This window comes from Nannobrachium achirus, assembly GCF_963921795.1.
Source record: "Nannobrachium achirus genome assembly, chromosome: 4".
NCBI lineage: Eukaryota > Metazoa > Chordata > Actinopteri > Myctophiformes > Myctophidae > Nannobrachium > Nannobrachium achirus.
The window spans coordinates 67,328,778-67,343,388 of record NC_137813.1 but is presented as its reverse complement, the minus strand read 5'-3'; the positions used below and the strand labels follow the sequence as shown (position 1 = coordinate 67,343,388).

General features: G+C 42.8%; 1 protein-coding gene across 1 annotated transcript; it reads right to left on the bottom strand.

Moving 5' to 3' along the window:
- Positions 1–644: 644 nt before the first annotated feature.
- On the bottom strand, positions 645–12,902 carry LOC308284203 (fibronectin type III domain-containing protein 7-like; the record flags this gene model as incomplete). The annotated part of the gene is made up of 10 exons (XM_080724751.1): positions 645–676; positions 1,635–1,895; positions 3,741–3,995; positions 4,581–4,835; positions 5,589–5,846; positions 7,655–7,909; positions 8,773–9,039; positions 9,564–9,821; positions 11,073–11,333; positions 12,626–12,902. The coding sequence occupies 10 exons, from the start codon at positions 12,900–12,902 to the stop codon at positions 645–647; spliced, it is 2,379 nt and encodes a 792-aa protein (XP_080580877.1).
- Positions 12,903–14,611: the final 1,709 nt, after the last annotated feature.

Below are 14,611 nucleotides of genomic sequence, written 5' to 3'. Positions count from 1 at the left end.
AAATAACATGTGAACAAAGAACACACATTTATTTGGTCATCGTAATCCCTGTTGCAGGCTATAACTGCCTCCAAATGTTGCATGGGAATAGATTTGCTTCTTTTTCTTGCTTGTTCAGACTTCGTTATTTGGCCTTCGATCTTGTAGGAATCAGATGTAGGTTAATGATCAGACTCAGGGAGATGCAGAGAGATGTATCTGCTGCTTGGTTCAACAGGTCTTGAAGCTTTGAAAACAATCCACAATGCATTCTGTTCAGTACTTATGTTCTTACGGTAAAAAACGAAAATCTGTTTAGTTGTACATATCTGTTTACCAATTAGCGAAAGCACTAACACATTGTTGTTGTGGCCAGTAGGGACACATGTGGCCAGCAGAGGGACACATGTACTCTCAAGTAACAGGGTGATATTGTACAGTGTTTGGTATAACAATGGCTTTCATAAGTAGCTACACAGTAAAATCATCAGTGTTATTTCAACCATTTGGTCACGTATTGCACTCAGTTTAACACTGAGGGACGTACTGTGTACACTACAGTATGCTACTGTAAGAATGTGTCATTTGAACTATAATTCTGCCAGTTTCTTTTGCTAATAAAATGAAAGTGAGTGGCGTGTGAATGCCATTGTACTTACCACTCTCTAGTTAACACTTCTCTTTCCTCGGTAAATCACTGGAGGAAAACACATTTAAGTGACATTAGAGACAAAATTGTATTGAAAGATTTCAGTTGGTTATGAATAATGATGTTACTTTTGTATTCATAGCCTATACTGCCTGCATAATATGACTCCTAGTCATTATGGAACTGTTCCATCTCTTAATGTAAAGCAACACAAAAAAAGACGTATTGAACTTCCTATCAGGAAGCACACAGACAGTGTTGTCTGTCTCACTGTAGTCTTGCGTGGCCAGACTGTTGCCTCCGCGATTTGGTCAAATGCTCCCGGCATACAGTCTGGCAAACCGGAATAGAAATGATGAATGCGAGATGAAGCGGAAGTGAAGCCCCCTCGTCACTTCCGTTTCAGTCTCACATCGCACACATTTATCATTATATGAATAAAAATCGTATAAGCATGTTTAGCTTGCTGCTTAGCAGAAATGACATTTTAAAATATATTTTCTTGAACGGTAATGCCCGTTTCCATTACTCGCCGATAGGGAGCTGCTGTTCCAGACTCTATATAGCATTCAGAGATTGTGGAATAGTTGTCTGGCTACGCGAGACTAGTCTCACTGCACTGGCTGCCAATATGATGTGATGCTATTTTTATAGACTGAATATTCAAAGTGCCAATAATATACAGTACTCACCCATTCCTACATTGCTCCCCGAGCAAGTTACTGAAAAAAGACACAAGAATGCAAAGTCAACCAAAAGCAATCATGATGTTAATTATGTATTTCAATATTCATTGGAAATACATTATACAGTATCCATATCACCACTTAAAGTCTTTTTGTACCGTCTATGATTATAATAAATGTTATGTAAGCATTACTTTATAATTACTTTTTCATAATTTTTAGATCGAGTAACCAAACTCAATCAACACTCAACACTCAATCAATTCAGAACAAAATTCCAGTGCAGTGTCCCTTCCACTGGAAATTGAGAAGTGCAGTACCTGAATACATCCTCTGGGGGCAGAAGTGGACCTTGTCGCCTGCTGGCATGACTGGAGCTACTGTTACATGGTAGACGTCTCCACACTGCACACTGCTGATGTCACAGCTGTTTTCCCCAGCAGGGGGGGTGCAGGTGTAGTTGGCACTGCCTGACATATCTACTGTGTAGTTGTAGTTGCCGCCAGGAGAAGAACGCCAGTACACCCGCAGTGCGCTGTTGGCCAGTCTGTATAGCTTTATGCCCGATGGACAGCAGGCACCTGTAAGGGACAACAATGTCTCTTAAGTCATACATCTAATAGTGATCTTATTAAAGTGCGGGTGCCATGATTTTTTCCCCCTCTAAAACAGGATTATCAGGTAAGATCTTTTCCAAAAAAGTGTACAGAAAGAGTTAAAATGATGTTTTATGTGGCCACACCCACCAGTTCATTGGTATGCGTGGTTGTCATGGTGGGTGGTGACCCAGCTGAAGTTAGCCACACCCACGTATGTTGGGTGAAAGGTAATTAGGGGAGGGGTTGATTCTGTTATGTAATAAGTATCTGTGTTTTTGGACCGGCACGTTTGACCCCACAAGGTGGCAGCCTCCAGCTAAAACCCAAATATAAAGGCAATACATAATTGCTCATAACAACCACACCAGGGGGTCTAATGAAGTACTGTCAACCTCCTAGACACATGAAAAACAGAAAAAGTACAAAACTATGGCACCGCCTCTTTAAAGCTGCAATTCACGGTTTATGTAGGGATTTCAATCTGGGTGTCCCGCGCAGAAAGCCTGTTTTTGGGCAGGTGTGATATTACACTTTGAGCTTCATGCAATACCTCTTGGCAACCAGTAGTGGCCCTCGACCTTAGGATTTGTATTTCTCAGTAGAAGAGCAGTCTAGTCATTTTTTATTACTATACACTACCAAACAGATTTCAAAAAAAAAAAAAAAAAAAAAAAAAAAAGATTTTAAAAGTTATGGATTGCTTATTTAAAACACACGCAGGAAGATTTTGTGGACCTTTGTGCACTGTACTATAGACAAAATAGTCGTAGGCTTTAACCCTTAAGTTCTGTTCAGATTCACTACACCTTCGTTCTGTTCGGGTCATTTTGACCCGGTGGATATTTGGTTTAAAAAAAACAACACTAATATAAATTTTAACTTAAAAAATCATCATGATACATTGACTTTGACTCAATACCAAACAATTCATATGATATATTTGGTAAATGTTTGCATTTCTGCTTTGCTCTATCACATTAAACACTGAAAGAGCTAGGCGTTTTTACTGATTTAGCTGAAATCCATGTAAAAAAAACGACTTCATTTAATACTGGGCAATATTGCTCATGCTTATAGGAAGGGGGGGAGGGTTCGGAATGGGGCTTCGGAAGGGGGGTGTTAGAAGTGGGGGTGACTGTGTGTCTGTGTTTTGGCATAATACTGTGTATTTCTGTGCTTCCGGGTCAAAATGACCCGAACAGCACTTAAGGTTCAAAAAATATGAGGGGGGTGTAGCATGGGTGTAGTGCAAAAATATTTTTTTTACATGTTCATCTCAGAAGAATCTTTAAGGCCAGTGAGTTTCAGGTGGAAACATTTTTAACTTCTACCTTTTTTTTCCAAATGAAAATGTAAAACGGGTCAAAATGACCCGAACAGCACTTAAGGGTTAAGGGACCTCTTTGATTTTGTCACAAGTTATTCCTTGTAAGCAAACTAATTCAATTGTTTTAGGGAAGTTCTATCTCTGTTAGCAGAGACGTCAGCCTGAAAATCTATTTATTGGGACCGGGCAATTAAAACGTCTAATGTCTAACGTGTCTTGTTACACACTGTCAAGGGTACAGACCTGTAAGGGTCCTTTTGGAACCTGCTCAAGAAAACCTGAGGGTCCCTGGACCCTACTATTAAGAACCACTGCTTTAAAGAATCATGGACAGCATAAAGTGCAGGTGCCATGATTTTCCCCTCTATAAAACATGATTATCTACTATTATGATTATACTAAGAGGAAGGATTTTTCCAAACCACAGTACTTCGTTGTACAACGGTAGTGTGCAAAACAGTGAAAATAGACGATTTTCAGTGACCGAAATGTCAACTCACTGGATGAGAAGCCCTTATAGGTGCACACAGACTTGTGGCCCGTGCGGCTGTAGGCCTCCATGCCCACGGTGTAGTTGGTGCCACAGGTGATGCATCCCACGAGACAGTGGTAGTCCTGGGTGTGACAGCGGGCATGGCCCCGCGGCGACGTCAGAGAGGTGAGGAACGACGCTGCCCCTCTGGCGTAAGACCATGTGACGTTGCTCATCGCCATGGTCACCTGTTCCACGGTCAGGTTTACTGGGCAACATGGCGCTGGTAAGGGAAGAGAGTGGAACAGTCAGTCAGTACAGAGTGCAGTGTTTTTGTTCTGTATACAGTATGATGCATATCGTTGCTGTCGGGTAGACACCCATCTCCATATAATAACTTTGTTTCAACGGCCTTCTTGATCATGGACATGAAACTCAGGAATTGATTAAATACAAAGGCATGATTTGACTGAAATATCCCGTGGCAACTGATATGAACACTGCAAAAGTCTGGGGTTTGATTTGCATTCAAACTTTTCATCTCTATCAGATTTGGATGTCTGGTCATTCATTTTTATGACTGGTGGGGATATGTTTTATCCCTGCTTCCAGTCAGACTACATTTATTTTAGGGAAATGTAGATTGTCTGATATGCTTGATAGTACTATAATTTAAATGTATGTTACCCACATTATCACTGATGATGTTAATATTCTGGGACGATGTCAAAATGTTTCAAACTGCCTACATACAATGTTAATTTCTTCAACATGCGATGATTCCTGGGGAGCCCTTTTAGTGACAAATGAGATGATCATCATACTATAGGAAGTCTCTCAGACTCTATAGTCATCTTCGACCGGTTACCTGTTTCCAGATCAATGCTGAAGCTGGGTAAACTGTCGCCGGCACCGTTGCTTGCCGTGGCGGTGATCTGAAATTGGGTGCCACATGGCAGGCCGGCGAAGCTGCAGCTGTCTGAGGTGGTTGTGCAGGTGATGGGGGCAGTGGTACCCTGCTGTGCTGCCACGGTGTAGTTGGCAGCACGGTTGTTCGCTGTCCAGCTTACGCTGACGTAGTCTCCTGTCTGGTTCACCTCCAGATCCTGTGGCATGCAGGGAGCTGGTGGGGAGAGAGGCCAGGATGAGTTACAGCCTGATTTACACCTTGTGCTATTGCAGCGTCGCTCGTTGGAAATCAGCAAGCAGCGCAGTCAAACAATGAAGTGTACGATTTGGCATTTGCCTTCATAGTCGACTTTTCAGTGTACATTTGGCATTTGCCTGCAGTGCCTACATAGTCGACTTCTCAGGGTTAACTTCATTCTGAGAGTGTACACAGGTAACCTTGCCTGGTTAATAAACCAGACCGAACACAACACCACCCCCTTGGCGGTAGTGGTGTTGTAGTACGGTCTGGCACCGATCGATTGAGATTCTATTTCCTCAACCAGCTTCAAGGGTTGGCCAATCAGGGTTGTATGCTTGGGGCATGTGGTTTCTGTAGGGGCACGTGGTTTGGGGCAATGACGTAGAAATGAAAGCTCTTCTTGAAATCCCAGACTCTCTTCCCAAAACGAAGTGTGTGATAGAGGCTGGCAACGCCAGGCAACAGGTAACCAAATGGACCCGTCTCAGATGTACACTCTCAGATGTAGCACTGAAGGTTTTGTACTCTGTCTTCACACGAAAATGCATCTTAACCCTATATGATGTATGTTTGTGCAGTGTGTGTATGTATGTTATACATTGCTTTTTGGCAATGTGGATTTCTAGGAATTTGCATGCTTTGTTTCAATACATGTGTTTTTGTTATGTATGCGACATACGTACCGTAGGTACGTGTGTACGTGCGTGAATGCGTGCGTGCACATACCCGTGTCCCTGGTGCGAGGCTGGCAGGTGCGGTTGCAGCCTCGGATTTCATTGCAGGGTATCACCCGCACATTGTAGGTGCTGTCACACGTCAGGTCAGAGAGGGCACACACGGGTGCCGTGTCGTTGCATACGATGGTCTCGTCACTGTCCACGGCCCTCGTCTCGTACAGCTGTGCCCCACGCACAGGGCTCCACCGGATCTCCAGGGTCTCTGTGCTCACCAGGCTGACGAGCACGTCCTCTGGGCAACAAGGCACTGTGGTACAGAGGAGATTGAACACATGGTGAAGTGACGTGAGCTCATTTTATACAGCAGGGTTCCCCAATAGGCAGCCCGCGGGCCATTTGCGGCCCGCGGGGGGCTACTGTCTGGCCCACACCAACCCCAGTAATAATGGTGGTATAAGAGCAGCAACAACACTAAGTATATCGTCGTTGTCGGGTGGAAATCTCGTATCTCCAAATGTGTACGTTCTTTCGCAAATCATACAAGGCCGTCGCACAAAAGTAGTGAAAACAGCAGATCTACAAGCATGTGCTTGTAGATCGGCTGTTTTCACTAGTTTAAATAATCTATCTATAAATGCGACAAATCTCTGTCTGTTTGTTTGTTTGTAATCCACGTATCTCGAGAACCGTTCATCCCACCGGCTTCAGATTCGGCACGCGCGTTCCCCGCCGCCGCGCGGAGTGCAGTGCAGGGCCTCGACCCGACCCGACTCGCGGTTTTCCGAAACCGGCGCAAAACGTTCGGAATCTCCTTATGCGGAGCTGATTGTTGACATCAGGCTGTTTCGGAGGAAATCGGCGCAATCGCTGACTCATTGTGACATCACTTCATAAAAGGCTGTGACATCACGTACGCCACATGAGTCAACAAAAAATCTCTGTGAATGTGTATGTATGTATGTGAATCTCGAGAACCGTTCTTCCCACCGGCACACGCTTTCTCCAGATATAGGCATAAAATGAATCCCCGAATGCGGAGCTGATGTCTGACATCAGAGTTTTCCGCAACCGGTACTGTGTGTGCAGAGATCTCCCATCTGTTTGTCTGTGTCCCTTTATTCCCATTATGGAGATCTCTGTATCTGTCTGTGCCTCCGACTGTGTTGCAGACACAGTGCCGGTTACCCCTTTAATGCAAACCCCATTATACCTGTTGTCATAGGACCCGTTTTGACCATCTGTTTGAAAAAGCGACAGAAATCTCATATATGGGCATAAAATGGACGCAGATAAACAGATATCTCCATATATGGCATATATGGGCATACAATGGATGCAGAATCAAAAGGTCTCCATATACGGGCATAAAAGGGACACAGACAGACAGATACAGAGATCTCCATATATGGGCATAAAATGGACGCAGATAGACAGATATCTCCATATATGGGCATATATGGGCATAAAATGGACCCAGAACTATAACTGCAGTGATCTCCATATATTGACATAAAATGGACACCGACAGACAGACAGATACAGATATCTCCATATATGGGCATAAATGGACACAGGCAGACAAATGGTCAAAACGGGTCCTATGAAAACAGGTATAATGGGGTTTGCATTAAAGGGCGGGGCATTCATTCCCTATTTACATTGTTCCGAGTTGGCCAGGTCGCCGACTAGACGCTGGGCCGCCCTTAGCTTCTAGTTTAATAAATGATGAATGCAAAACGAACGGTTTTGGACTTACAAGATTTTCACCCGACAGCATGCATTTACAGACAGGCAAAAGTGTTCAGGAAATGGTCACAATAACATGTAATTGTTACTTTTCATGGGTAATATTTATAAAACCCAAATACATACTTAAACACGTCTTCTACTTTCTACTTTCAATATTTATGAAAATGAAAATGAAATATGGAGCGATTCCCCAGCCTTGTGATGGGAGAAAGCTTTCTGGATAACAATCTTAACAGTCCACTATTGTTTTTGTACAATAGACCAGATCTCTCGACAAAATATAGGTCTCACAAGCTTTTTCCACTATGTTCACTCTTGTTCTCTCCAGATTAGGGTTGAATTGGCAGTGGTTAAACAGTTACTTACAGGTGGTGTAGTTGAGGGTCACTCCCTCGGGACTGCGGCCAGCATCGTTGTAGGCAAACACGTTCATCAGGTAGGTGTAGCCACACATACAGGCAAAGTCGCAGCTGGTGCTGTTGGTGGTGCAGTTCACTTCAGCTCCGTCATCTCTCTTGATGAAGGCCTTGTACTTGTCTGCGTAGGGTGAGCTATTCCATGACAGCGTACAGTTTCCTGCCTCTGTCTCCTCGACTGCCAAATTCTCTGGTGGGCAAGGGACTGGGAATACAGGGTAAAGTTTAGTGTTTAGTGTCCTATAATTAGGGGCGGGCGATATGGTGATAATTATCGTTGAGACGATACAATGGCTCCACGAAAAAATGGGACTGCTGGTGGCGCTATATGGGACAGATTCATGTTGACGGCTCTCTTGGCGCCGCCGAGGCGGACGCGTGGGTACCGGTCCCGGCTCTCCCGGTCGCTCCTAGCCTGAGTTACGGCATTTTATGTGCGCTGCAGTGCAGTCCTCCACTAGGGGTGCGACCACTTTTGCATCCATTCTGGAGCACCAGGAGTTGGTGTTCCCCGGGAATTCCCCATGAACAGCCCCGTTAGGGTGGTCATTTTTGCACATTTTGATGGCGGCGGAAGGGGGTCCCTGGAGCTCCGGGGGTCCCTGGAGGTTGTGGAGGTTGTGGATTGGCAGGCAAGGAGTGTGTGTGCCAGGTTTGGCATGGATTGGGGCAACGGTGGCGGAGATATGAGTTGGGGAAAAGTGACGGACAGACTGACAGACTGACAGACTGACTGACAGACAGCCGGTGGAGGTTTTGGTAGTAACTGCGACCTGACGGTCGCAATCAATCTCTCAAAAATGTATTGTGATAAAGGGTACTAATAAATGCTAAGAATTGCTATATAATAACGCATTGTCACCTAACATAAATCAGGAAGTCAGACCTCATTTTCCCCAAATAAAACTATTAAGTATCATACACGTGTTTAAACAAACAAAAAAAGTGACATTTGTGTCAGTTAAATATCAATGTTTGTTATATGATATATTTGGTAAAAGTCTAATATCAGCTCGTATTATTCACTTTGGAAACCAGGGGATGGTTTGATCATTCATTGATACTCACAAGACATGAACACCAGAGGAGGGGATGGATAGCTGGGTCCAGCGTCGTTAGACGCAGTGACTTGGATGGAGTAGTTCTCTCCACAGACCACTGGTGTTAGGGTACAGGCACTGGATGTGGAGTTACACTGCAGGGCTCCAGCAGTGACATGGTATTCCACAGCTATGGATGGATGGATGTTCTGATCCTTGCTCCAGGACACATTCAGTCCTGCAACATCACCGTCCCAGACCACAGACGCAACGACGGAATCTGGAGTGGGAGGTCCTGTGGCAATCCAAAGAAATATCATTAGTTTGGTCTGACAAATGAAACATTTGATCACATGCACTGTACGTGTTAAACAATGGTTCTCAAGAAGGAAGCACCACCATGATTGTGTAAAAATGGACCCGGAAGGGTCCATTTGGTTCCATTTGTTGTACACTGTCAAGGATACTGTGTTAACACTAGCCGAAACGTGTCTGTTTATTTGCTTGCTGCTGCTGCTAACTGCATTAAAAAAGACTCTTAAACCTGACATTGTGAGTGCGGATTATAACTTTTCACTTGATTATACTTTGAATCTGCACCCGGAACCCCCTCAGACCACTCACTATAATCGAGTAGAGCTGACCTGATACAGACCTGTAAGGGTCCTTTTGGAACCTGCTCAAGAAAACCTGAGGGTCCCTGGACCCTACTATTGAGAACCACTGCTTTAAAGAATCATGGACAGCTTAATAGCTTTCCTTCTCCATAATCTCATGAACACAATACAAACAGTTTTCTTGGTCCCTCTCCCATCTTACGTGTAGTCTGGTTGGCCGATGCAGCCTCTCCCTTCCTGCCCTCCGTGTCCCAGGCGTAGACAAAGACGATATAGAGCGAGCCCGCATCCAGGCCGGCAATGGTCTCCGTTAGATTTGAGGTGTTCACTATCACGGTGTTGTTTATGCCGAACTTATGGACACCAACGGAGTAGTTCACTGCATGCTTCACATTGCTCCATGATGCTGTGATGGAGTCGTTGCTGGGAGATGAGGTGGTCAGCACAGGAGCAGGCAACACTGTGGGGTGGAGAATAGAGCAAGGAATGTTGTCAAATCAAATGATGTCTCTTGCATCCTGGACTGAATCCAGGGCCAAAGGGATGGGTGCATGATGATCAGTTAATCGTTTATCATTTAGTGACAGTGAGATTCATCACAGAGGAACATTCTCTGTGTTCATTTATCCATGTGTAACTGAGTTAAATGAACACTTGGGGTTTTACACTGCAGTCACAGGTAGGGCTTGAAATGCTTATGTTGTTCCGTTTACTGTCACTGTATATAAAAATAACTTTGTTCAAATACTGGGCTTTCTTGTTTCTCTGAAATTAATTGAGAAAGACAAGCAGGAGCTGTTGTAAACAGCATGCATTGTCAGGAGGAGGTCAGCTTTTTGTGTTTTGCATACTGAGGTCAGATAAAGTTACAACTAATACAGAAAAGGCCTAAGTCACATGTACAGTATATGTGTCAGTTACCGTATATCAAGTGGATCAAACCAATGTTGACGCAGGTTGGGACCTATATTCTTTTGTACTCATTTTAGACAATAAGGAAGATCAGATAACAAGGGAGGTGGAAGGCTAGGTGGCAATTGTTTTTTTCCCCCAGTGAACGCGTCATTTCTGCTTGAAACAAGCCCTCAGAAAGTTATTTCCTACATTGTCCTAGGGCATTCACCAAATATTCGAAAATTCGAATATCAAAATCACTATTCGACGTTGTTCACCTAAGTCGAATATTCGCTCATTATTATTATTATTATTATTATTTTTTTCTCTTTAAAAAAAAAAAATATTGTTTATAAAGCTTGGCAAGATAGGAAGTCATAAGCATTAGTTGTCAATGGCCCTGGTGGATGAATTTGTTAATGCTCTATACCAGGGTTTCTCAAACCTTTTTAGGCTGTGACCCCCAAAATACATTTGAACTGGGGACCCCCACCCTGACAATCACTTGGAATTGTAGGTATTACATGTAGGTATGTGACTCGGTTCTGCAGATAAACATTGTGAAAATAGCAGATCTACATGCTCACAACGCCTCGCAACGTGAGGCGTTGTGAGCATGTAGATCGGCTATTTTCACAATGTTCGCCTCTTGCTTACTTAATATTTGACAGTTTGGCCAGTCCTGTCGAATATTCGACTATTCAAATACTTTGAAGTTGAATAATTCGAATACTAAAAAACACTATTCGTGAATGCCCTATTATGTCCCCCCTGTCCATAAAATATGTTTTTAAAACTACATGAGGCATAACTGTACCTGTCTTTCCTTCCACAGAGGTGGACGGCTGGCTGCGGCCATCAGCGTTCTTAGACATGATGCTGAGTGAGTATGCGCTGTACAGTTCAAGGGATCCCAGCTGTGCAGGCGAGGAGGTCACAATGTCTTCGCGGAAGAAGCCAGCGTTGTTCTCAATGCGTATGATGAACCCAGTGGCCCCAGGGACCGTGGTGAACTCCACCATCAAGGTTGTGCTGTCTTTTGCCTTCACTACGTCAATAGGATCCATCACCTTGGGAGCTAAAGACAGTTAATGCACACAATTAGTTCTGATGAAAAAAAACATGTGGGAAGAAGAAAAACATTTAGTAATTGCCCATAATAGAAAACGTAATCAAACGCAACCAGGCACCTTGCATTGCACGAGAGGTACAGTACTGTATGCAGAAAATAAGGGCAACGATATTTCATAATATACCTCTTGGCTGAATTTGGACAAATCTCTTCGTGAACAGTAAAATGTTCCTGTCTATACAGTTGCCTGAAAGCTGAAGATAACTTAAATCCATTTTAAAGGCCTATACTGTACACAAAAGTGCCTTATGTCTACATTTACAGCAATCGATATGAGCTGGGTATTCGAGGCATGTGAAGAGGTGAGAACTGTGCACATACAGTACGTTAAATGTCTCTAAGTTTAGAGTACCTCTAAAACTGTAGTAGAAATACACAGACGATCCAAACCTACATAAGCCCCAATGTTATGCTATTCTCTACTATTCCTGTTTTCTACCCAAAACTCTCTAACTCTAAATTCGCTGAAGGCCCCAGGACAGAAATCCACTCGTCCGAGACAGTTTGCTCTCCTGGCCCCCAAGCTGTGGAATAAACTTCCTGTCGGACTTAGAACAACGGACTCACTCGCTAGCTTTCGCCGTGGACTGAAGACTCACCTTTTCAGACTCCACCTTGACCCATAGCACTACTGAAACACTCAATGACCATACATGAAGCTAGTCAACATATATATATATATATATATATACACACAGTATTTTCTGGACTATAAGGCGCACCTGACTATAAGGCGCACTGTCAATGAATGGTCTATTTTCAAACTGTTTTCATATATAAGGCACACCTGACTATAAGGCGCACATAATAGACGCTACCGTTGCGTTATGCATCCAACAGATGGAGCTGTACTAAAGGGAATGTCAATGAATGATCCATATATAAGGCGCACTGGACTATAAGGCGCACTGTAGTTTTTTGAGAAAATTAAAGGCTTTTAAGTGCGCCTTATAGTCCGGAAAATACGGTATATATATATTTTTTTTCTTTTTCCTGATTTTATTGTTTTAGATTGATATTCATGTGCATTTGTTATATTGTTGTTGATGTTCTGACATGTTATCTTATCTTATTATAGTAATGCATTATCTGCTTATTGTAAGTCGCTTTGGATTAAAAGCGTCTGCTAAATGCCTAAACTGTAAACTGTAAACTGTAAATTGTAAATCTACAGTAGTTAGTTGTCTAAGTTTCTAATAACACTCTTTGTTATAGACAAAGCCACCACTGTAACTCACCTGTGGAAGCCTCCAAAGTGCTGTTGATTGGTGGACCTTGAATTTCGCACCCAGCGTGAGTGCTGCGACGCTGGCGATTGCAGCTTATGTCTTCCAGTCGTTCCAGAGCTTCGACCGTAACGATATAGGTGCTGTCCGGGGTGAGATCGTGCAGGGAGCCCATCACAACATTGGGACCATACGTTGCATAGGTAATAATGTTGTCTGGCGAGTTTGTTGGTGCAGCGGAGACGTGGTATGCGGTGGCTCCAGAGTACTCTGTCCATGACACAATCATGCTTTCTGATGACGATTCCCATAATTCTGATTGGAAAACTGTGAAATGACATCATTCAAAATAAACAATTTGTCTGTTTTCATTCAGTTGCTTCATTAAAATCCAACGCCTGCATTATTTTGTTTTGTTTCATAACTATGTTTGTAATTATTATGTCAAGCAATATGATGTATGAGACCAATGATTCCGATCACAAATGTAGGCTATAACCTGACATGAACCAGTGCCTGCAGTATGTGTGTGAGGCTGTACAAGATTGTGCCTTTGTGTCAGGGCCGGATCTAGCCTTTAGCACTAGGTGGATCTAGCCTTTAGCACTAGGTGGATCTAGCCTTTAGCACTAGGTGGATCTAGCCTTTAGCACTAGGTGGGGCAGGAAGAAATGATAGGGGGGGTCACCTCCAGCCCACAACGTGGGCGGAAAAAAATGGGCAGACAAACCCCCTAAAACACCCGAAATGCATAGAAAACTAAGCATTTTGGCACACTTATACCTATAACACGCAGAGGTGTCAAGTAACTAAGTACTTTTACTCAAGTACTGTACTTAAGTACACTTTTGAGTTATTTCCAATTTCCAATACTTTTACTTCTACTCCACTACATCTCGGGTCCAAATATTGTACTTTAACTCCACTACATTTATTTGAAAACTTTAGTCACTAGTTACTTTGTAAATATAAATTATAATATTATAAAACATACATAAACCAATTTAGCCCTGTTTTATACCGAGGCTGTTTGAAAATAGCCGATCTACAAGCTCACAACGCATCACGCTGCGATGCGTTGTGAGCTTGTAGATCTGCTATTTTCAAACATTTTGTACTTTTACTTTTGGAAGTTTAAGTACATTTTGATGCCAATACTTTCATACTTTTACTCAAGTACATTTTGAATTCTGGACATTTACTTGTAATGGAGTACATCTAGAGTGCAGTATTGATACTTTTACTTAAGTACAAAATGTGAGTACTTTTTCCACCTCTGATAACACGTTTAACACCTATCTCTCTCTCTCTCTCTCTCTCTCTCTCTCTCTCTCTCTCTCTCTCTCTCTCTCTCTCTTTCTCTCTCTCTCTAATATCTTATCAGTTTATCTATCCAATGTATCCATCTACCTATAGTTGTAGCATAACATTTCAAATAGTTTAATATTTTTGAAATTTTAGACGTTTGCATGCCATCATGTTTGGTGGGGCAGACAGGGCATTCCCCCCCCCCCCCCTTGCCTATGCCTAGATCCAGCCCTGCTGTGTGCACAGGTGTTTAGGTATATTGTTTTCCATTGTAGTGTAGTTGATACACAAAAATGTGTTCATTACTGTGTTCATAACTTATAATATTGAGAACGCAAAAACAATCTATGATACCATATCTGTCTCTATTATTTGACAATGATACAGTGGAATTTATGCAAAAAGGAACATACCTTGAGCTGCTGTCTGAAAATGTAAACATAAAGAAAGACCATGTGTCAGTGAAATGTAAATTTTCCTTGTAGGCTACATAATGATATCAAAATGTGATATTAGTATTTTGTTTGTATATAAATTAAGACAACAAGAAAGTTATTACTTTACCTGTGAGCCTATGCCCAATAGGGCAAAAATCATAAAGCACTTCATAACACCCATTCTCCACGTCTTGTCTCTCCTGCTTGATTGTGCTGGTTCTTACACTTAATATATGTTACTTCTTTTCTTCAG